General features: G+C 37.2%; 1 protein-coding gene across 2 annotated transcripts in view; it reads right to left on the bottom strand.

Moving 5' to 3' along the window:
- Positions 1–24507, bottom strand: part of BZW2 (basic leucine zipper and W2 domains 2) — a 341412-nt gene that overhangs the window by 38590 nt on the left and 278315 nt on the right. For both annotated transcript variants that reach the window (XM_053714118.1, XM_053714119.1), the window contains 3 exons: positions 21835–21981; positions 8169–8307; positions 5649–5771 (listed from right to left, as the gene is read on the bottom strand). In XM_053714118.1, the coding sequence (XP_053570093.1) occupies positions 5649–5771; positions 8169–8307; positions 21835–21981 (409 nt within the window). The remainder of the gene's footprint in view (positions 1–5648; positions 5772–8168; positions 8308–21834; positions 21982–24507) is intronic.

Raw genomic sequence — 24507 nt, 5'->3', positions numbered from 1 at the left:
AAAATACTGGGTCATGTACAACCTGTACAATACCTATTATATCTAATAGGTTAATTAAATATAGTTCTGGTATTTTACAGTGCCGCACCCACACCACAGCTGACTTTGGCCAAATTTACATCAACTGTGAGACAGAAACTGTTAACATTTTGAACTGGTGTAAAGTGATTATAGTTTCCGTTTTGCGCAAGGTTTACATAATTTCCTATTTCCAGCAACTTGGTCATTTTTAGATTAAATTTAGTATGCAGCTTTGCAACTCTAACACAATGGTGTAAAACACAGGTTTTGTGCTTGCAACATTCATCTGTGATGGCCTCAACTGCCCCAGCCACAACAGACATACATATATGTTTAAATATGTACAACATCTACTAATTAATGTTCTATGTCAGACTCTATGGAATGTGAAGTATTCAAAACTCCTGTCGATAGTTGTTAGTTTTCTTTATTCTGCGTGGTCGTCATATTTGGATAGCGCGCATTGAGTTTCACGCGTGTGCAAACTTTTTACTTTCAACTTGTAATGTGCAAGCTGCCTGACTCTGTCTAGAGAAGTTTTACGCTTGAGTGAGAGTGCTAAATAGTGCTCCACTTGTAATCTAGCCCTATAGGATGTGTATCCAGTTTTGTTTTGTGATTTCTGCTTCAATATTGAGGCATAAGGAACTATTCCTCCCATCTGTCCCAGAAACTAGGATTGTCCTGATCTGAGAGCAGAGTCCCTATGTCATGGCTGCTCTCCCATTTTTCTTGATTCAGGATTAGTCCCTATGCATTGCATTCGAATCAACATCTAACCTTCTCCCCTGAATGGCCGCTGAGTGCTTGCACATGTGTTTTTTACCCACAATTGCCATATGTGATAGTGGAGATATCACAAAAATCTGTGATAAAAAGCACAAGTTTTAGTTTGACTATGAGTTGAACTTATTTGCACAGTGGTAAATTACAAGGAGATGTTCAGAAAATCATTACAATAAAGCCGTCATATATAATTGTGGAGGAAAGATAAATGCATTAGTTCTCAATCTGAAGCTCTGCATTCATTCGCCTAGATTTAGAGTTTTGCGGCCAAAGGGGTGCGTTAGCTACGCGTGCTTTTTTCTGGCCGCACCTTTTAAATACCGCTGGTATTTAGAGTTCACAGAAGGGCTGCGTTAGGCTCCAAAAAAGGGAGCGTAGAGCATATTTACAGCAACTGTAACTCTAAATACCAGCGTTGCTTACGGACGCGGCCAGCTTAAAAAACGTGCTTGTGCACGATTTCCCCATAGGAAACAATGGGGCTGCTTGAGCTGAAAAAAAACCTAACACCTGCAAAAAAGCAGCGTTCAGCTCCTAACGCAGCTACATTGTTTCCTATGGGGAAACACTTCCTAAGTCTGCACCTAACACCCTAACATGACCCAGAGTCTAAACACCCCTAACCTTACACTTATTAACCCCTAATCTGCCGCTCCCGCTGACCCCTGCATTTTATTATTAACCCCTAATCTGCCGCTCCGTACACCGCCGCCACTTACGTTATCCCTATGTACCCCTAATCTGCTGCCCCTAATACCGCCGACCCCTACATAATATTTATTAACCCCTAATCTGCCGCCCCCAACGTCGCCGCCACCTACCTACACTTATTAACCCCTAATCTGCCGACCGGATCTCACCGCTACTATAATAAATGTATTAACCCCTAATCCGCCTCACTCCCGCCTCAATAACCCTATAATAAATAGTATTAACCCCTAATCTGCTCTCCCTAACATCGCCGACACCTAACTTCAAGTATTAACCCCTAATCTGCCGATCGGAGCTCGCCGCTACTCTAATAAATGTATTAACCCCTAAAGCTAAGTCTAACCCTAACACTAACACCCCCCTAAATTAAATATAATTTAAATCTAACGAAATAAATTAACTCTTATTAAATAAATTATTCCTATTTAAAGCTAAATACTTACCTGTAAAATAAATCCTAATATAGCTACAATATAAATTATAATTATATTGTAGCTATTTTAGGATTAATATTTATTTTACAAGCAACTTTGTATTTATTTTAACCAGGTACAATAGCTATTAAATAGTTAAGAACTATTTAATAGCTAAAATAGTTAAAATAATTACAAAATTACCTGTAAAATAAATCCTAACCTAAGTTACAATTGAACCTAACACTATCATTAAATAAATTAAATACAATACCTACAAATAACTACAATTAAATAAACTAACTAAAGTACCAAAAATAAAAAAGAACTAAGTTACAAAAAATAAAAAAATATTTACAAACATTAGAAAAATATTACAACAATTTTAAACTAATTACACCTACTCTAAGCCCCCTAATAAAATAACAAAGACCCCCAAAATAAAAAAAATGCCCTACCCTATTCTAAATTTAAAAAGTTCAAAGCTCTTTTACCTTACCAGCCCTGAAAAGGGCCATTTGCGGGGCATGCCCCAAATAATTCAGCTCTTTTGCCTGTAAAAAAAAACATACAATACCCCCCCCCAACATTACAACCCACCACCCACATACCCCTAATCTAACCCAAACCCCCCTTAAATAAACCTAACACTAAGTCCCTGAAGATCTTCCTCCCTTATCTTCACCATGCCAGGTTCACCGATCCGTCCTCCGAAGTCTTGATCCAAGCCTCTGAAATCTTCATCCAAACCCAAGCGGGGGCTGAAGAGTGACGTCCATCCTCCGGCTGAAGTCTGGATCCAAGCGGCAAATGAAGAAGTCCATCTTCGGGAAGAAATCTTCATCCTATCCGGGCAGAAGAGGACATCTGGACCGGCAAACATCTTCATCCAAGCCGCATCTTCTATGTTGTTCCATCGGATGACGAGCGGCTGATCTTGAAGACCTCCGCAGCGGATCCATCCTCTTCGGACGTCCAACTGAAGAATGAAGGTTCCTTTAAGGGACGTCATCCAAGATGGCGTCCCTCGAATTCCGATTGGCTGATAGGATTCTATCATCCAATCGGAATTAAGGTAGGAAAATTGCATTCTATTGGCTAATCGGAACAGCCAATAGAATGCGAGCTCAATCTGATTGGCTGATCGGATCAGCCAATCGGATTGAACTTGAATCTGATTGGCTGATTCCATCAGCCAATCAGAATTTTCCTACCTTAATTCCGATTGGCAGATAGAATCCTATCAGCCAATCGGAATTCGAGGGACGCCATCTTGGATGACGTCCCTTAAAGGAACCTTCATTCTTCAGTTGGACGTCGGAAGAAGAGGATGGATCCGCGTCGGAGGTCTTCAAGATGGAGCCGTTCGTCATCGGATGAAGATAGAAGATGCCGCTTGGATCAAGATGGTTGCCAGTCCGGATCTCCTCTTCTTCCCGGATAGGATGAAGAGTTTGGAGCCTCTTCTGGACCTCTTCAGCCGCCGCTTGATAGAAGACTTCAGCCGGATTATGGATCGCCAGCCCCCGCTTGGGCTTGGATGAAGATTTCGGAGGCTTGGATCAAGACTTCGGAGGACGGATCGGTGAACCTGGTATGGTGAAGATAAGGTAGGAAGATCTTCAGGGGCTTAGTGTTTATTTATTTAGGTTTATTTAAGGGGGGTTTGGGTTAGATTAGGGGTATGTGGGTGGTGGGTTGTAATGTTGGGGGGGGTATTGTATGTTTTTTTTACAGGCAAAAGAGCTGAATTCTTTGGGTCATGCCCCGCAAATGGCCCTTTTCAGGGCTGGTAAGGTAAAAGAGCTTTGAACTTTTTTAATTTAGAATAGGGTAGGGCATTTTTTTATTTTGGGGGTCTTTGTTATTTTATTAGGGGGCTTAGAGTAGGTGTAATTAGTTTAAAATTGTTGTAATATTTTTCTAATGTTTGTAAAAAAAATTTATTTTTTGTAACTTAGTTCTTTTTTTATTTTTTGTACTTTAGTTAGTTTATTTCATTGTAGTTATTTGTAGGTATTGTATTTAATTAATTTCTTGATAGCGTAGTGTTAGGTTTAATTGTAACTTAGGTTAGGATTTATTTTACAGGTAATTTTGTAATTATTTTAACTATTTTAGCTATTAAATAGTTCTTAACTATTTAATAGCTATTGTACCTGGTTAAAATAAATACAAAGTTGCCTGTAAAATAAATATTAATCCTAAAATAGCTACAATATAATTATTCGTTATATTGTAGCTATATTAGGGTTTATTTTACAGGTAAGTATTTAGTTTAAAATAGGAATAATTTATTTAATAATAGTTAATTTATTTCGTTAGATTTAAATTATATTTAACTTAGGGGGGGTGTTAGTGTTAGGGTTAGACTTAGCTTTAGGGGTTAATACATTTATTATAGTAGCGGTGAGGTGGGGTCGGCAGATTTGGGGTTAATTATTGTAGGTAGCTGGCGGCGACGTTGTGGGGGGCAGGTTAGGGGTTAATAAATATTATATAGGGGTTGGCAGTGTTAGGGGCAGCAGATTAGGGGTACATAAGGATAACGTAGGTGGCGGCGATTTGCGGACGGCAGATTAGGGGTTAATTATTGTAGGTAGCTGGCGGCGACGTTGTGGGGGGCAGGTTAGGGGTTAATAAATATAATATAGGGGTCGGCGGTGTTAGGGGCAGCAGATTAGGGGTACATAAGGATAACGTAGGTGGCGGCGCTTTGCGGTCGGCAGATTAGGGGTTAATTATTGTAGGTAGCTGGCGGCGACGTTGTGGGGGGCAGATTAGGGGTTAATAAATATAATATAGGGGTCGGCGGTGTTAGGGGCAGCAGATTAGGGGTACATAAGTATAACTTAGGTGGCGGTCGGCAGATTAGGGGTTAAAAAAATTTAATCGAGTGGCAGCGATGTGGGGGGACCTCGGTTTAGGGGTGCATAGGTAGTTTATGGGTGTTAGTGTACTGTAGAGCACAGTAGTTAAGAGCTTTATGAACCGGCGTTAGCCCAAAAAGCTGTTAACTCCTGGTTTTTTTCTGCGGCTGGAGTTTTGTCGTTAGATTTCTAACGCTCACTTCAGCCAAGACTCTAAATACCGGCGTTAGAAAGATCCCATTGAAAAGATAGGATACGCAAATGGCGTAGGGGGATCTGCGGTATGGAAAAGTCGCGGCTGCAAAGTGAGCGTTAGACCCTTTCCTGACTGACACCAAATACCAGCGGGCAGTAAAAACCAGCGTTAGGAGCCTCTAACGCTGGTTTTGACGGCTACCGCCAAACTCTAAATCTAGGCCATTGAGTGCTAAGCTAAATTTAATATTCTGTGTTTTACTATTTTCAAAAAACATTTTTTTTAACTTAGTTTCTTTTTCCCCCCAGCTTAGGCGATTACCTTTCCAATGGTGGCTCTTGGGGGTCTGTAGCTGCTTAGATCCCTGAGATACAGGTTTCTAAGCAGCATGCCCCCTTTCCCTATACTTTGTATTGACAATTTTAAATAAAGTTGCACGGTGACGTCATCACGTCATTGCACATGACATCACTGCACGTAACGGGAAGCCCCATCGATGCCTGTCACTTTGCAGGCCCGATCACCGGGGTAGAAGCGGATGGGGGCCCCCAGATTGCAAAAAAGGTAGTTGAGTGCTAATGACGGCTCTAAACAATTTAATTTAATTGGTAAACAAGTAAAATATTTTCCAATACATTCATTTATCATTACCTTCTTCTGCATTTTGCAACCACTCGACAAACTTCCTCATCTGGTCAAGAAAAACACTCTTCCCTTTTGCAATATGTGCATCTTTGTACCATTTCAATATGGCCTCTTCACCTAGCACATCAGCTGCAATTCAGAGCAAGTATTGAACATTTTAAGTAACATCATTTTAATAATCTCAAAATACAATGTCAGTTTTAGTCACTATGAACAAACCTGTAATCAACCTGAGAAAACATCAAAATTATACATGAAAATCAGAAAAGTGGGCATTTCAATTTTGACAGCTAGAGCACCCTTCTACAATCTTCATTGTTTAATATGACTAACCAGTAAAGAATGTTATGTTTTGTTATAAATTAGAGGAGGATATACTTTCAAAATCCAGTACAGTGCTATCATCCTTTAAAGGAAAACACCTGCTGCTGATAGGAAAAAGAAGATGCAGGTGCTACAGACTCAAAGACTGACTAATGTAATTTAAAGGGACAGATGTTAGGTCTACATTGGTGATTTCAATGGTAATTACATGGTGGGGACACATGGATTCTGTAAATTTAGTAGGAAAGTTACTGGTGTGCGTGTCTTGTAGGGCAGTGTGTTTGCAGTTTGTGATCACAGTGTGGAGGTCATAGGAGGTGCTAGAGCTAAGGGGATTTGCATTTGGGATGGGGGTGTTTAATATTAACTGTGTTGGGGGATTGGGTCAAATATTATGGGAAATTGCATTGTGGGGAGAGCACATATAGGATTAGGGACATTTCTTTTTGATCCTGTGCATTGCAAGCCCGCACTGGCCATAGGGCATTCAAGGCAGGTGCATTGTGTTTTATATACTCCTGCAACTAAAGCAGATGTACAACTAATTTTAGGAATCACTAGTTAGTGGGAGCACTGCAGGCTACTAAACACTTATAGCACCAGCCATAGTATACTGTAGCTGTCACTATTATGTCACAGCACTTCTATTAGAAATTTCCACCTTTTACTATTATTTGGGAGCTGCTGCCGCTCTTGACCATGTTTATTCTGTCACTATTAGTTGTGGGTTACAAAGGATACAGCTATTAACCTATTACTAAGAATGCTTTATTAAATAACCATTACCCACCAACAGCTATGTTAATAGCGCATCACTAAAAAAATGTTTTCCAGAAATATAAAACAGTTACAAAATAAGTTATGGTAATAAAACAATGAGGAAAATGTAGAGGAATACCTGGGTGAGGTTTAATTCTCATTAGAGATGTTCTATATATGTCGCAGAGACAACCAAGGGAATGGGTGCACAGTAAAGCTGATTTTAAATGCATCACATATTTAAAATAGTTTAGAATAGGCTTCAGCTTTGGGTTTGCCTAAAAACCCTTTTTTCATATAAGTTTTATAGATAGCGCACAGGTAACTGTTTACTCTTGTTTGAAAACGAACTATAAGTGTAGTCACAATCAACAGATCATTCCATAGAACACCTGTCCATTTTTCCACAGGAAAAGGATCCTGAGTAAGGATATTCGAAAGAGCTTCACAATTCCTTATTGTTTTAGCTTCTATAAATCTTTTTTTTAAACATGGATTTCCTCATGTCATTGATTTGCACTGTGGTTCTAGACAGCTGTTTCAGTCATTTTAGACCTCATGAGCGCATTAAATATGTCTTACTTGCAGTATAATAAAGCTGGTATAGGGTCTCAAAACCAGTCTCTGAATTTTGAATAGGTTATGGTGAGTAAACATATGGGAGAAAAATAAATCCTCCACTGGCATAAGGGAATCCATGCTTAAAATGGATGTCTAAAAGTTTGTATATCCTTACCCAGAATTCTCTGCTGCTTGTATGTCACAATAGTCACAGTTTAGTTCACATAAAACATGTCTGGAATTCTTGTCATTACAAGTTGTTTTATGTCCATTAATGTATAGTTGATACAAAAATACTTAGTGGGTGTGATGGCTCCTAGTATACTAATGAAATGTGTCTGTATCAAGCAAACATTCAGTTCAATTCAGAAGAGCAACAGATATTACAGATACAAAAAAGTTAAATATTATTTTTGCCCTGAGACATTAGTTAACAGTTTTTTTGTGTGTAATCTGTAGGCTGCAACATGACTGTATCTGATGTATTCAGTAACTGAAAAATATTCTCCCTACAAAAGGACATTTTGCTACATTCTATAACACATACTGTGCAAAGATTTACCAACTGCTTATGCTTTGCATCTGTATGATTTCTACTGAACTGATGTAAAACTCCATAGTAGCAATGTACTACTATGACTTAGCTGAAGTGAACACATCTGGTGAGCAAATGACAAGAGGCATATGTGTTTAACCACCAATCAGCAACTAGCTGGTGATAGTGCAGTGCTGCTCCTGAACAAAGGAAATTTGGTAATGAAAGTAAATTGAAAAGTCTCTTAAAATTGCATGTTGTGAACCATGAAAGTTAAATTCTGACTTTTTGTTTAACTCATTATACATCTGACCAGTATGATACAATTGTATATTAAAGAATGCTACCTTTATAAAAAAGTACAACAATCTTCTGGAAGGCCTTCATGAAGTGGATATTGTCATAGCAGTACTCTTGTACCTTTTGTATAAGGATCAGCTCAGACTGTCCTTGAGTGCTGAATACAGCCAGTAGAGGAGCATAATGCTAGAAGACAGGACAAGTAATAAAACATTGTTATATGTGTAAAGATTTCTGCAAACATTTTGTTTTTGCTTGTTTCCATCTCTAAGTATCTACACAAAAGCATCTTATAGCTTCAATTTATTTCAGTTTTAACAATATATAGAATTTATATTTAGTAAAGCAGATGATTCAATTTAATATTCTAAAAGTAAAGAAAATGGCAAATCACTTTTCTTCACTTGAGGGGTGAGATTACATATACGGCGCTGGCTTTAGCATAACTGGTGAAACCCGCTCTGCCCGTAATTTCCCCTTGCACATCGGGGAATCACGTAAACCCTGCCGGCAGTTCATGAAGTGCCGTAAGTCGGATAAACTAGTGATGTCCAGAAATGTGCGTAAATACAAATTTCTGGAGTCGCCAGTGACTTACAGCACTTTAGAAACTGCCTGCTCTAAGAAAATAAAAAAATATGTCAAATCGCCCAAAAAATTCTAACCCGACTCCCAAAAATAAAGCCGACACCTAAAAACCTCTATATCCACAATCCCCCCACATCGCAACTAATAATAAAAGTATTAACCCCTAACCCAACAACCCCCACAACACAATATGCCTAATTAAACTATTAACCCCTAATCCACCATTCACCCACATCGCAATCTAACTAATAAAAGTATTAACCCCTAAATCACCAAACCCCAACATCGCAATAAACCTAATTAATCTATTAATCCCTAAACTGCCAAGCCAACGCAGAGCAGATATGAGTGTGGAACAGAAGACCGGTGACCGCGGAGCCATCGAGCGTGGAGATCCTCTTCATACAATCACAGCCGGGGTCGTCGGTCTTCTGTTCCGCACTCTTCTCATCTCCGCTCTGCGTCGACTTGGTCCTGGATGAAGATAGAAGAGGTCGCCGCGATGGAAGAAGATATCGCCGCTTGGAAGAAGACTTTCTTTGCTGGACTTCAGGAACGGTGAGTACCTATTTAGGGGTTAGAGTTAGGATTTTGAATTTTGTGTTTTATTTAGAATAGGGATTTTGTGTATTGAAAAAGAGCTGAATGACCTTTTAAGGGCAATGCCCATACAAATGCCACTTTAGGGGCAATGGGTAGCATAGGTTTTTTAGTGTATGTTTTTTTAGTGTTAGGTTTTTTATTTTGGGGGTTTGGTGGGTGGTGGTTTTTTACTGTTAGGGGGGAATTAGAATTTTTTTTAATGCAAAAGAGCTGTGTAACTTAGGGCAATGACCTACAAAAAGCCCTTTTAAGGGCTATTGGTAGTTTAGTATTAGATTAGGGGGTGTTTTTATTTTGGGTGGCGTTTTTATTTTCATAGGGATTAGATTTAATTTTTTTATTTTTGATAATTTGGTTAAATATTTTCTGTAATGTTAGACTTTTTTATTTTTTGTAATTTTAGATTAATTTAAATTTATTTTTTTATTTTTAAAGTAATGTTAGGTTTTTAATTGTAACTTAGTATTTTTTAATTTAGGTAATTAGGGTTAATTTAGTGGGTGTTAGGTTAGGGGGCTTAGTAATTTAATTAGTTATTTGCATTGTGGGGGGTTGGCGGGTTTAGGAGTTAATAGCTTGATTAGGTTAACTGCGTTGTGGGGTTTGGCGGTTTAGGGGTTAATAGATTTATTAGGTTTATTGTGATGTGGGTGAATGGTGGATTAAAATCTAAAATTACAAAAAATACTAAACACTAAATTATGAAAAGTAAAAAACTCTGAGATTACAAAAAATTATAAACGAAATTATCAAAAATAAAAAACATGACACCTAATCTAATAGCCCTATAAAAATAAAAAAGCCCCCCAAAATAAAAACACCCCCTAACCTACAATAAACTACCAATAGCCATTAAAAGGGCCTTTTGTAGTGCATTGCTATAAGTTAAACAGCTCTTTTACCTTAAAAAAATTACTAAGTCCCCCATAAAAGTAAACCCCCCAAAACAAAAAAAACCTAACTCTAAAAAATCCTAAAATACCAATTGCCCCTAAAGAGAGATTTGTATGAGCATTGCCATTAAAAGGGCATTCAGCTCTTTTACTATTGCCCAAAGCCCTAATCTAAAAAAAAAAAAAAAAAAACCCAAATAAATGGGAAAAAAAACCTAACACTAACCCCATAAAATATACTCACTGTTCCTGAAGTCCGGACATCCATCTTTATCCAGGAGGCGAGAAGTCTTCATCCAGGTGGCGACACCTTCATCCATCTCGGGGACGTCTTCTATCTTCATCCCGGCGACGAAGAGCGGAGCTATCCTGGAAGACATCCTGCACGGAGCATCCTCTTCATACTGTAACCGCCGTACACTGAAGTTGAATGCAAGGTAGCCGTTTCAAAATGGGGTACCTTGCATTCCTATTGGCTGATTTGATTCTTCAAATTCAAATCAGCCAATAGAGCTTCTGAAATCCTATTGGCTGTTCAAAACAGCCAATTGGATGAGAGCTGCTGAAATCCTATTAGCTGTTCAAATAGGATTTTTAAACGGCTACCTTGCATTCAACTTCAGTGTACGGCGGTGACTGTATGAAGAGGACGCTCCCCGCAGGATGTCTTCCAGGATAGCTCAGCTCTGCGCTGCCGGGATGAAGATAGAATACGTCCCCCAGATGGATGAAGGTGTCGCCGCCTGGATGAAAACATCGTGCTGCCTGGATGAAGATGGATGACTGGACTTCAGGAACCGTGAGTAGATTTTATGGGGTTAGTGTTAGGCGTTTTTTTTTTCCCTTCATTTTTTGGGTGTTTTTTTTTTTTTTTTAAGATTAGGGCTTTGGGCAATTGTAAAAGAGCTGAATGCGGTTTGGGGATTATAGATTTATATTGTTTCGCAGTGTGGCAGTTTAGGGGTTAATAGGTAGTTTATGGGTGTTAGTGTACTTTGTAACAGTTTAGTTATGAGTTTTGTGAAACATTCTTGTTTCGCAAAATCCATAACTACTGCTCTCAGATGGTCGTGTCGGTATAGGCTGTAACGCAAGCATTTTAGCCGGACCGCACAACCTGTAACTGTAACGCTATGGAAAATCCCGCAGTCAAACGTCCTTTTTTTTTTGAGTGCAGAATGGACGTTGCGTTACAGGCTAAAATGCTTACGGTATAGCTATACCGCCACGACTTGTAATATGCGTTCCTGGCCATTCCAGCATAATGGACAATTTTTCAGCGTTAAAAGACGTACCGCAAAACTTGTAATCTAGCCGATAGTTATTCAAGGAATTAATAAGAATCAAAACTCCACGAAGATCTCCTCAAGATTTGCTTTAGCCCTCCATGACATCTCCTTGACTCTTCGGGCAATATTTTTTTTTTAAATATTTATCAGGATAAAGGGTTGTTTAGTTCTTTAGTCCTTTCCTAAGACAGTCTCTGAATTTCATAAAGGGCTGTAGATTTATCAACCTTTCATTTTAAGCTCTCTTCTCTAGACGAAAATATTCTACACAAGGTGGATCAGGTGTGATGGCTGTATGATTCAAGCCTAGAAAGCGCAAGGTAAGCAGGTTCAGCAGAGTTGTAAAAAGCTGATTAGAAAATATCTCCTGAACATCTCTATGTAAAAAAGAAAGATATTTTACCTCAAAAGTTCCTCAGTAGCCACCTCCCATTGTAAAGGATTTCTAAGCAGCATTTTAGTGTGTTTGTCCTGGGACATCTGAAGGGACTAGCATCGTGCACTCTCATATTATTTCACCAATCAGGTAAAGGAAGCTTACTATGAAATCTCATGAGAGTTAAGTCAAATCTCATGAGATCACAGTAAGAGTTCATGACCTCAGCACTGCTGATGCTGATTGGCTGCTGTTCATTTCTTCATTTTTTTTTATTTTTTTACCTGCAGCTGGGAGCAGCTGAGTATAACTTTTTACACAGAACTTATTCTGCTGAGCTGAGGAGATTGTGAGGTAAAATATCTTCCTTTTTTACATAGAGATGCTCAGGTGATATTTTCCTGTCAGCTTTTTACAGTTATACTGCATCAGTTTCAAGTGATTTAGCATATGAGTATTATGTCCCTTTAAATAACACAGCTTTTGTTGTATCTGAAAGGCTGAAGTCCAGTTAGCACTCTATAAACCTTTATGAAATACTGCACACTTACGAGTCAAATTTTAGTTGCACAATTCCTCTGTGTCTTTTGAAAAAGTTTTCATACTTGATTTGCATGTGTAGTTTCTGTTGCTTATCAGCTGGCTGCTATCTTTATTGTTATATTTTTACTGGTAAATACGTTTTCACTGTGAGTGAAGAAAACATACAATATAATATAAAACTTATGGAATATTAAAAACATTGATGGGAATGAGATTTCATGGTTTCTTGAATCTTCCATCTTATCACTGATGGTAAAAACAAATGTCAAAGAAACTTTCACTAACATCAAGTAAAATATAAAAATAGAAACAATTATAAATATTCTAGAAAATTATATTTCTACATAAATAAAATGCACAAAATTAAAGTTTGCTTATTATGTAGACACATAATCAACAAGGCAGGATTTTTGCTCGTATGTTACTACCCTGTACTGAATTTTTTTTCTAAAATTCTGTATTCACTTTTCTGTTTCTTTTATTGTAGTAAATGTTTGTTAAGTTAGTGTTGATGATCGTACTCAAATACCCAGAATTTCATTAATGCAGGAAGTTATGTGCTTAGTCAGATGTACAACTATAATACATATAAGGGCTAGATTACAAGTAGGGTGCATTATCTTGCACCTGGTCCCACACAATAAAAAAATAACAACACATAATCTGGTATTACAAGTGGATGGCTAAAAATTATAACCAAAGTATCTTAACATGGCCGAAACATTTTTAGCAGGCCCTATACTTTTAAAGGACCAGTCAACACAGTAGATTTGCATAATCAACAAATGCAAGATAACAAGACAATGCAATAGCACTTAGTCTGAACGTCAACTGAGTAGTAGATTTTTTTTTCTGACCATTTTAAAAGTTATGTCTTTTTCCACTCCCCCTGTACCATGTGACAGCTATCAGCCAATCACAAATGCATACACGTACCATGTGACAGCCATCAGCCAATCACAAATGCATACACACTTATTCTTGCACATGCTCAGTAGGAGCTGGTGACTCAAAAAGTTTAAATATAAAAAGACTATGCACATTCTGTTAATGGAAGTAAATTGGAAAGTTGTTTAAAATGGCATGCTCTATCTGAATAATGAAAGTTTAATTTTGATTGAGTGTCCCTTTAACAGAAAGCACAGGGAGCACTTGTGCTTGTATTACACACTATTGTGTGCTTATTGTGCTTGTATTACAAGTGGTGAGTTAAAGGGACATGAATACCAACATTTTCTTTCAGGATTCAGATTACACATATAATTTTAAACAACTTTTCATTTTATTTATATTATCAATTTGGTTTATTCTCTTGGTACCCTTTGCTGAAGAACCAACAATTCAGTATCGGGAGCTGGCTTAACACATCAGGAAGTAAATGACAAGAGGCATATATGTGCAGCAGCTAGATCCCAGGTCCTTAGCCTACCTAGGTTTGTTTTTTTCAACAAAGGATACCAAAAGAACTAAGCAAGTTAGATAATAGAAGTAAAATTTAAAGTTCTTTAAAATTGTTTATCTGATTCATTAAATATTTTTTGTGGTTTTTATGTCCCTTTAAGTGTTCAAGCTAGACTATCTCTAGTGTTGAGTAATAAAAAAAAAAAGATTGCTATATTAACATGCACGAGCCCTAAGATGTAACTTTTAATAAGTAAACTTAAACTGATTACATAGTGAAACATGATCTGTTAGTATAATTAATGATAATGTTTATCGTCCATATTTTACTTTCCCCAGAGACATAAGTATTGCTCACTAACTATATAGTTTATATGGATAGCTAACTTAAATCTTACGCATATGTTATATAAAGCAGGTGCAACCTAGAATAAATTATATACAAAACAGCAAAAAGAAAGTAGATGCCTCAAATAAGAGGTCTCTAAAAGTCTAGGGAAAAAAAATGCACAACTGCACAAAAATCAGAAAGAGACCAGATGTGCCAAAAATACAAAACACATTTTAATATACTAAAAGAATAGTAGAACACACATACTAGGGATCCCTTAGTATCACATAAAGGAAAGCCGGTTTCATTTATGTGATACTAAGGGATCCCTACAATGTGTGTGCTACTACTTTTTTAGTATATTAAAGTGTGTTTTGTATTTTTGGCACATCCGGTCTCTGATTTTTTGTGCAGTTGTGCAGTTTTTTCCCTAGACTTTTAGAGACCTCTTATTTGAGGTATCTACTTTCTTTTTGCTGTTTTGTATATTGCTCACTAACTACTCACTTTATTATAACTAGACATTTTTTTATAGGTGGTATATAAAAAAGGCCACATGTATGTACTCTGCAACATAACTAATTTACCACTTGAGACGTTTAAAGTCCTCACAAATATCCTGTGGTTTTAAAGGGACAGTCTACTCCAAATGTTTTATTATTTAAAAAGATAATCTCTTTATTACCCATTCTTCAGTTTTGCGCAGCCAACATGGTTATATTAATATATTATTTACTATCTAATGACTTGCATTTTAGCCAATTAGTGAAGTGTCAACCACAAATCCATGGGAAAGAGCACACTGTTATCTATATGGCACACATGAACTAGCCATCGCCTGTTGTGAAAAGCTAATAAATAAGCATATGAAAAAAGGCTGTCTGTAGTGGCTTAGAAACAGGCAGAAATTTAGAAGTTAAAATTTAGAGGTTATAAAGTACTAGTCGATAAGCCTGCCCAGAGGGCAGTCTAATTATTTTTTAAACTACAGATGTAGAAACAACCTATTTTGTAACTCTTCTTTTATATAAATATTTAAGCTACAGGTGTAGCAATGCTATAATTATAATGGACTACTATCTTAAATATATTATTTACCCCTAAACCGCAAACCCCCCACATCGCGATACACCTAATTACCCTATTAACCCCTAACCGCAGTACCCCCACATCGCAATAAACCTAATTACCCTATTAATCCCTAACCCGCAAAACCCCCACATCGCAATAAACCTTATTACCCTATTAACCCCTAAACCGCAAAACCCCCCACATTGCAATACACCTAATTACCCTATTAACCCCTAAACTGCAAACCCCCCACATTGCAATACACCTAATTACCCTATTAACCCCTAAACCCCCACATCGCAATAAAACTAATTACTCTATTAACCCCTAAACCCCTACATCGCAATAAACCTATTTACCCTATTAACCCCTAAACCGCAAAAACCCTACATCGCAATAAACCTATTTAACTTATTAACCCTTTAAACCGCCAAAACCCACAATGCAAATAACTATTTAAATAACTAAGTACACTAACCTAATACCCCCTAACCTAACACCCTATTAAATAAACCTAAATTACCTAAACTAATACATTCTAAAGTTACACAAAAAAAAAAAGTTTACAAAAAATAAAAAAAAGGCTAACATTACAGAAAATAAAAAATCAAATTACCAAATTTAACAAAATTAAACCTAATCCCTATGAAAATAAAAAAGACCCCCAAAATAAAAACACCCCCTACTCTAAGAATAAACTACCAGTAGCCCTTAAAAGGGCTTTTTGCAAGGCATTGCCCCAAGATAATCAGCTCTTTTACAAAAAATATACAAAGTATATAAATATACAAACACCCCCCAAAAATAAAAGAACCTAACACTGGAAAACCTAAACTACCCATTGCCCCGAAAAGGGCATTTGTTTGGGCATTGTCCTTAAAAGGGCATTTACCTCTTTTACTGCCCATCCCTAATCTAAATAAAACAAACCCCCCCCCCAAAAAAACTTAAAAAATCCTAAATCTAACCCACAGGTTGGTACTCTCGGTTCCTGAAGTCCAGCGGAGAGGGTCCTGTTCTAGGCGGTGAAGTCTTCTTCCAAGCGCAACCTCTTCTTCCTCCAGGAACATCCTGCGCGGAGCGGTGCTGAAGACTGAAGACCGCGGAGCTGAAGACCATCGACCACGGAGCCATGGAGTGTGGAGGATCCTCTTCGTACAATCTCCGCCGTACACTGAATAGTGAATTCAAGGTACGCAATTAAAGATTGCGTCCCTCCAATTCCTATTGGCTGATTCAATTCTTCCAATTCAAATCATCTAATAGGATGAGAGTTACTCAAATCATATTGGCTGTTCAAATCAGACAATAGGATGAGAGCAAGTGAAATCTTATTGGCTATTCAAATCAGCCAATAGAATTTCACTTGCTCTCATCCTATTGGCTAATTTAAACAGCAAATAAGATTTGAGTAGCTTTCATCCTATTGGCTGATTTGAATTGGAAGAATCAAATCAGCCAATAGGAATTCAAGGGACGCCATCTTTAATCACGTACCTTGAATTCACTATTCAGTGTACGGCGGAGATCATACAAAGAGGATCCTCCACGCTCCATGGCTCCGCGATCACCGGTCTTCAGTTCCAGGGTCGCCGGTCTTCAGCTCCGCGGCCTTCAGTCTTCAGCTCCGCTCCGCGCAGTATGTTCCTGGAAGAAGAAGAGGTTGCGCTTGGAAGAAGACTTCACCGCCTGGAACAGGACCTTCTCCGCCGGACTTCAGAAACCGTGAGTACCAACCTGGTAAGACTTAAGATTTTTTTTTTTTATTTATTTGCTTTTTATTGACCAGCTAATACAGATACAAAGTTATGTAATATAATCTCATTTTGGTCTTTACATTTTTTGCATTATACAGTTACAATTATCTAATGATAAAGTCAAACATTAACAATTAAATCAACAGAAGTAAGTAAAAATAAATAAAATAACAAATCAAAAACTAAATCAAAACTAAGTTTTGGCATCAAAGGTTGTTTTTGCATGCGTCTATTATATATGACAATTCTAACTCCGGCTAGACAGTGAAATACCTATGACTATACTAACAATTCAGCAGAAATTTGTTTGTAATATTATCTAGTTGGGGACCATTTTATCTCTGTTGCTTAAGCTTGTGAGATTAGTGTTTCTGGAAGTGTGAAGCTATATAAGATTCCCAGTAAAATATAAAGTTCTGATAGATTTCACTGCGTCTGGTTTTAAGATAGTGATATTCTTCTAGACTTAGCATGCTATTGCTAATATCTATCCAATTGGCCACTGTGGGGACCTCCAATGATTTCCAATTCTTGACTATTGCGTGTTTTGCAGCATTACATAAAACATTGAGTAATTTCTTGTGTTCATTAGGTGTAGAATGTGGGAACCCGTGGAATAGCCAAATGATTGGTTGTATTGGTTGTATTGGGATATTTTTATGCAATATTCGGGCTGTTTCTGTAGCTATCGCTTTCCAGAAAGGAATTATCTTCTGGCATGTCCACCAAATGTGCGCCATATTTCCGATGCTATTTCCACATCTCCAACATGTACTATGCCTATTGGGGTATATTGTTTTAAGCCTGCTTGGTGTTAAGTACCAGTGATGTAATATGTTATAATTCTTTCCCAGTGTTTTACATGATATAGAGGAGCTCTTTACATTACTAAATATTTTAAGGGAATCTGAGTATGAGATTTCAATATCTAATTCATTGCACCAAGTTTTTAAAAATTGTGGGATATATCCAGGATTCGTTTGTTGCGAAATACCTTGTATAATGGAGAGAGTGTGTGTTATCTTCCCATTTTGAATACATAATTTCTCAAAGTTTGTTAGAGGTCGTAGAAGATTAAGCTTATCTCTGTGTTTGGAGATGTATGAGTGACACTGATAGTAAGGGTACCATTGTTGAAAAAATGGTAATCCTTTTTGTGAGAGTTCTTGTTGTGTATATTTGGTTGTTTCATTGGCTAATACATGCAGAGTTCTATTTTCGTTTTGTATGGCTTTTTTAATGTATCCCAGGCCAGGCGTAAATTCTGGATTGTTAATGAGGGGTGTGAGTGGGGAGTATTGGGAGGAGAGGAATATGTATTCCATCCGTGCTCTTTCCCAGACAGTAAAGGTTTCATTTATTAATTCATTTGTAGAAGTATATACTGAAGTTTTATTTTTAATAGTCCAACATAGAGCACCCAGATGGTCTGATTTAGAAATAATATGTTCTATCTCAATCCACATTTTGGATTCTTTATTATGGAACCAATCCACTATTCTCTGTAGGAATATTGTCACCCTCTATTTGTGTACGTCTGGAACTCCCAGTCCCCCTAAATGTGTAGGAAGAGTCATCATTTTTTTATTTATCCTTGCCTGTTTTTTGTCCCATATAATTAAATATTTGTCGTTGTAGTTGTGGTATGAATGAGGAAGTGATAGGTATGGGCAATGTTTGTAGTATGTATAATATCCTTGGTAACACATTCATCTTTATGCTATGTATTCTACCCAACCAGGAGATCCCTCTAGATTTCCATCTCAATAGATCTGCTATAATATTATTACTTAGGGGTATGTAATTGTATTTAAATAAATCTGTTGTGGATGTAGCTAAATATATTCCCAAATATTTAATATTTTTTTTTTGTAATCTAAAGAGGCAAGTGGTCATAATCCGTTGCTCGGATTCAGATGATAGTGTTGCGTTAAAAATTTCGGATTTTGTAAAGTTTATATTGTAATAAGAAACCAATCTAAAATCATCAAAGATTGACATAATTTTTGGAATAGCTGTGTTTGGGTTTGTTGTAAATAATAGAACATCATCTGCATATAAGAGAATTTTGTGTTCTGTATTCTCAATTCTAATACCTTGTATGGATTGTTCTGACCTAATTTGCGTTGCTAATGATTATATAACACAAGCAAACAATAGGGGGGAGAGGGGGCACCCCTGCCTAGTCCCATTTGTTATGCTAAATGAGTTGGATAAAGATCCGTTAATCTTAATCCTTGCAGTTGGAAATGCGTATAATGAGAATATTTTTTCGATGAACCATTGGCTTAATCCAAATTTTTGCAGCGAGCATTTTAAAAATGACCAACATACACGGTCAAATGCTTTTTCAGCATCTGTGGATATAATCACTAGAGGTGTATGTGTCGTCTTTGCGTGGAGTAATAATTGCACTGCTCTGACAGTATTATCCCTGGCTTCCCTAGATTTTATAAACCCCACTTGATCTTTGTTGACCAAGCTGGGCATTACATCAGTTAAGCGATTGGCTAGTACTTTTGCAAAGATTTTAATATCTGTATTCAAGAGTGAAATTGGTCTATAATTTTCAACATGCATATAAGATTTGCCTGGTTTGGGCAGGAGAGTTATGTGGGCCTCTAAGGAATTGGTGGAAAATGTATTAATGTCCGAGATGGCATTAAACAATGTACATAATTGAGGGGCAAGAATATCTTTAAATTTCTTATAGTAAGTGTTTGTGTAGCCATCAAGTCCTGGTGCTTTGTCTACTGGCAAGTCCTTAATGATTGAGTTTACTTCTAAAACCATAATTGGTTTCGAAATATCTTCACTTTGTTGCTTATCTCATTTGGGTGGTATTGTTTTATCCAAGTATGCTTGTATTTTTTCCTGTCTGATGTGATATGCTGTATTGGCGTCCTGAGTTGAACCTGAAGATAAATTATAAAGGGCCTCGTAATATCTACGAAAGGATTCTGCAATATCTTGTGTATTATAGTGGGTTTGTGTGTTATCTTTAATTTTCAGAACATAGGATCTATTTATTTTACGTCTTAGTTTTCTCGCTAGTAATTTGTGGCATTTGTTATCCTCGTCATAAAATCTCTGGTTTAATTTTAAAGATTCCCTTTTAGTCTCCTTATTTAATAGAGTGGCTAAGGCTTGTTTTTGTATCCCCAGTTCTTTGAGCAGTTCGTCATTTCTGCAGTCAGATTTTTGTTTCATTTCTATATCAGCTATCTTGTCCAGTGTTAGTTGCAAGGTCTGGCGTTTTTGTTTTAATATGTATGCTTTAATTTTCATAAAGTCTCCTCTGATCACCCCTTTGTGTGCCTTCCATAATATTCTAATATCTGTTACAGATCCTTCATTTAGATCAAAATATTCTATGAGATTTTTTTCTATTTTTTGAAAGTGGATTGGATCCTCTAATATAGAGTTATCTAACCGCCAGATATATTCTGTTAACGGCATATTAGACTTTAGACTTTAGATTTTTTAAGGTTTTTTTGGGGGGGGGGTTTGTTTTATTTACATTAGGGATGGCAGTAAAAGAGCTAAATGCCCTTTTAAAGGCAATGCCCAAACAAATGCCCTTTTCAGGGCAATGGGTAGTTTAGGTTTTTTTAGTGTTAGGTTCTTTTATTTTGGTGGGTGGGGGGGGGTTTAATGTTATTTGGGACTTTGTATATTTTTTTGTAAAAAAGCTGATTATCTTGTGGCAATGCCCTGCAAACAGCCCTTTTAAGGGCTACTGGTAGTTTATTCTTAGAGTAGGGGGTGTTTTTATTTTGGGGGGTCTTTTTTTAATTTTCAGAGGGATTAGGTTTAATTTTGTTAAATTTGGTAATTCGATTTTTTATTTTCTGTAATGTTAGCCTTTTTTTTATTTTTTGTAAACTTAGTTTTTTTTTAATTTTTTGTAACTTTAGAATATATTATTTTAGGTAATTTGGGTTTATTTAATGGGGTGTTAGGTTAGGGGTTGTTAGGTTAGGGGGTGTTAGGTTAGGGTACTTGTTTTTTTTTTATATAGTTATTTGTGTTTTGGTTTTTTTTGCGGTTTAAAGGGTTAATAAGTTAATTAGGTTTATTGCGATGTGGGAGTTTTTCGGTTTAGGGGTTAATAAAGAAATTAGGTATATAGCAATGTGGGGTTTTTGCTGTTTAGGAGTTAATACTTTGTGTAGGATTTTTTACTTTTGTTATATTTTGTGCAGGCTGTGTTTTTTTTTTTTTAAATACTTGATGCAGGCGTTTTTTTTGTTGGTTTTTTTTTAATACTTGATGCGTGCGGTTAGTTTTTTTAATACTTTAATGTGGGCAATTAGTTGTTGCTTTTATAATGCTCCGTTTGCCTTCGCTGCATCCACCGGTGGATTCCGAAAATGTCAGGGTGGTGAAAGAATACATTCTTTTACCACCCTGCCATTTTCGGAATTCACCTCCAGGTGAATTATTTTGTCCTCGCGCTGCCAACATTCCATTGATGATGCGTGCGCAACTGCCGACGGCGACGGACATTACAAACACAATTATAGTATAGATATTAATATAACAATGTTGGTTGTGCAAATTGGGGAATGGGTAGTAAAGTCATTATATATCTTTTTAAACAGTAACAATTTTGGTGTAGACTGTCCCTTTAAGCTAAATCTCAGCATATTCCTATTTAGGAAATTATTTTTGTGTAAACATTTAATAGCTCTTTTATGTATAAAGAGTTTTTTTTGTAATTTCATGCTAAAATGTTCAGTAGGTGTCCCTCTATGGAACTACTGCTGCTATAAGTTTTGATCAACAATAGAGCTTTACTTTAGTGGAATCATTCCCAGTGGGACTGCAGAATGTTGTTTTTCTCTATAAAGTTACTTACTTTCAAATGCTTGAGAGCTTGTTCTGCAACCAGCTCCTCCTTTTTGTTCCATTCAACAGCATTCATGATACAAGTCCACAGGAGTCCAATCACTGCTGTTTCTGGCAGTTCATTTCGCTTCATTTCTTCTTTCACATAAAGCACTACCTGTGAATAGTTATAATACAATGCAAATTGCAAGCAAATCAGCAGCATAATGACATTTTACATTTTAAAATCTTGAAGTTATTTTCTTTTCATACAAAGCATCAAATCTCTTTTATATATGTATATATATATATATATATATATATATATATATATATATACATACATACATACATACATACACACACATATATTTCTGTTTGTATTTTCTCATATCTCATCCTGGGTGTCCTCTTACTACCTTAAGCTAAATCTCTCCAAAACTGAGCTCTTTATTTTCCCCCCTTATGCAAAAAATTTCCACCCCCCATTTTTCTATAACTGTTAATAACTCCATCATGCACGATGTCTTGGGGTCACACTTGACTCAGATCATTCTTTCACCCCATCACATTCAGTCCTTGGCCAAATCCTGCCGCTTCCACCTTAAAAACATCTCTAAAATTAGACATTTTCTTACACAAGACACAACTAAGATTTTATTCACTTTCTTATCCTTTCCCGCATTGACTACTGCAACGCCATCCTCTCTGCTCTCCTTAGTTGCCACCTAGCTTCTTTACAATCCATAATGAACACATCTGCCAGGCTCATCTTCCTTACACTTCGCTCTTCATCTGCTGCAATACTCTGCCAATACCTTCACCGGCTTCCTCTTGCCTCCAGGATTAAACACAAAATTCTCACTCTGACATACAAGGCCTTCAATTGCAATGCTCCCCCCTATATCTCAGACCATGTCTCCAGATACTCTCCCTCCCGTCCCCTTCGCTCTGCTCACGACTTCCTTCTCTCTTGTTACCTCCTCCCTCACAGTCCCATCTACAATACTTCTCCAGACTGGCTCCCATATTGTGGAACTCTCTGCCGCGCTCCACAAGATTCTCCCCTAGTTTTGAAAGCTTCAAGCGCTCCCGAAAGATTCTACTATTCAGGGATACATACAACCTACACTTACCTTTCCTAACCCTAGTTCTTCTTCTCCTTTGTTATCTCCTTGAACCCCCTTAGCATATAAACCTATGAGCCCAGATGTTTGCAGATCACCTTCATAAGAGCTGACTACAACAGTGCAACTCTCGGCAAAGCCCTCTGTTGGCACTCTTCAAATAAATGATAAAAATAATAATAATAATATGGTACTGTGAGAGGAATATAAATTAAATTCCAGCTTCCATAAGCTAAAAGATGCATTTATGTTCATTAATGCACTTTTAACACCACAAAGGTTAGGAGAAGCCTCCAAATGAAATCATTCCTCCAACTTAGGGACATGAAACTCAAATTTTTTGTTTTATGATTCAGATAGATTTTAAACAACTTTCTATATTACGTCTATTATCAATTTTTAGTAGTTCTCTTGGTATCTTTTGTGGAAAAGCAGTTACGTATGCCTAGGAGCCAGCTCATTTCTGGACTATATGACAGCAGTTCTGAAAGAATGTTATCCATTTGCAAGAACACTGGATGACAGCACTATTTCCTGCCATGTAGTGCTCCAGATGCCTACCTAGGTATCTCTTTAACACAGAATATCATGGGAACAAAGCAAATTTGATAATAGAAGTAAATTGGAAACAGTTTTTAAGTATGATTTGTCTAAATCACAAAATATTTGTTTTGGGTTTCATATCCCTTTAAGAAAAAAAAACACCTATTAATTTAAATTGTCTTTCTGCAACAAAATTGGTGGAAACACAGGCTACAGAATCCTATGTATAAGACAAACAATATACTATTTTTAGAAATCTCCACTAACTCCTCTACTGCACAGGACCTGAACAGGTTATTGCTAGTCCACTGCAGCCACAAAATGCTGGTTTGGTTAACCTCTACAAGAAAGATGTGTGACCTAGAGACATTCTATGTCTTACTCATAAGAATAACAATCGCTGAGATCAGCATAGCAGAGAGAGTGCAAAGGAGGCAAGTCATTTCTGGAAAGGAAGCAGATGACCACCAGTTCCTTGATCCACTCTTTGAGAGATATAAAAATGCATGTCCACGAGGCATAGAAGGGTGCTAATTTGGGCATGGTGCCTTCTGGATTTGGAGGGATGGAATGTCAAGCCAGATACCAATACAGCAGTGGTCTATATCTTACTGCCCCTTAACTGAACTGGGAGGGAATTATTCTCCTTGAGAGTGTATACAGAATCCATGAAGAAAAACAGCAGAGCAAAAGACAGGATAAGACACAGGCATGAGACACAACTGGGAGTTGGGAGGGCAGGCCATTGCGTACCTAGACAAGGCTGGTAGCAGATATTGTGGTTTAGAATTGTACATGCTACAGGCAGTATCCTAAACAGGAAAACCTCTCTAGCTCTGGAATCTAAGCTGCTGGCATTGTGGTTTAGGATTGTACATGCTACAGGCAGTATCCTAAACAGGAAAACCTCTCTAGCTCTGGAATCTAAGCTGCTGGCATTGTGGTTTAGGATTGTACATGCTACAGGCAGTATCCTAAACAGGAAAACCTCTCTAGCTCTGGAATCTAGGCTGCTGGCATTAGTAATTATGACA

This window comes from Bombina bombina, chromosome 5 (assembly GCF_027579735.1).
Source record: "Bombina bombina isolate aBomBom1 chromosome 5, aBomBom1.pri, whole genome shotgun sequence".
NCBI classification, from domain to species: Eukaryota; Metazoa; Chordata; class Amphibia; order Anura; family Bombinatoridae; genus Bombina; species Bombina bombina.
Note: the sequence above shows the minus strand (reverse complement) of the source record. Positions and strands in the feature narration are given on the sequence as shown.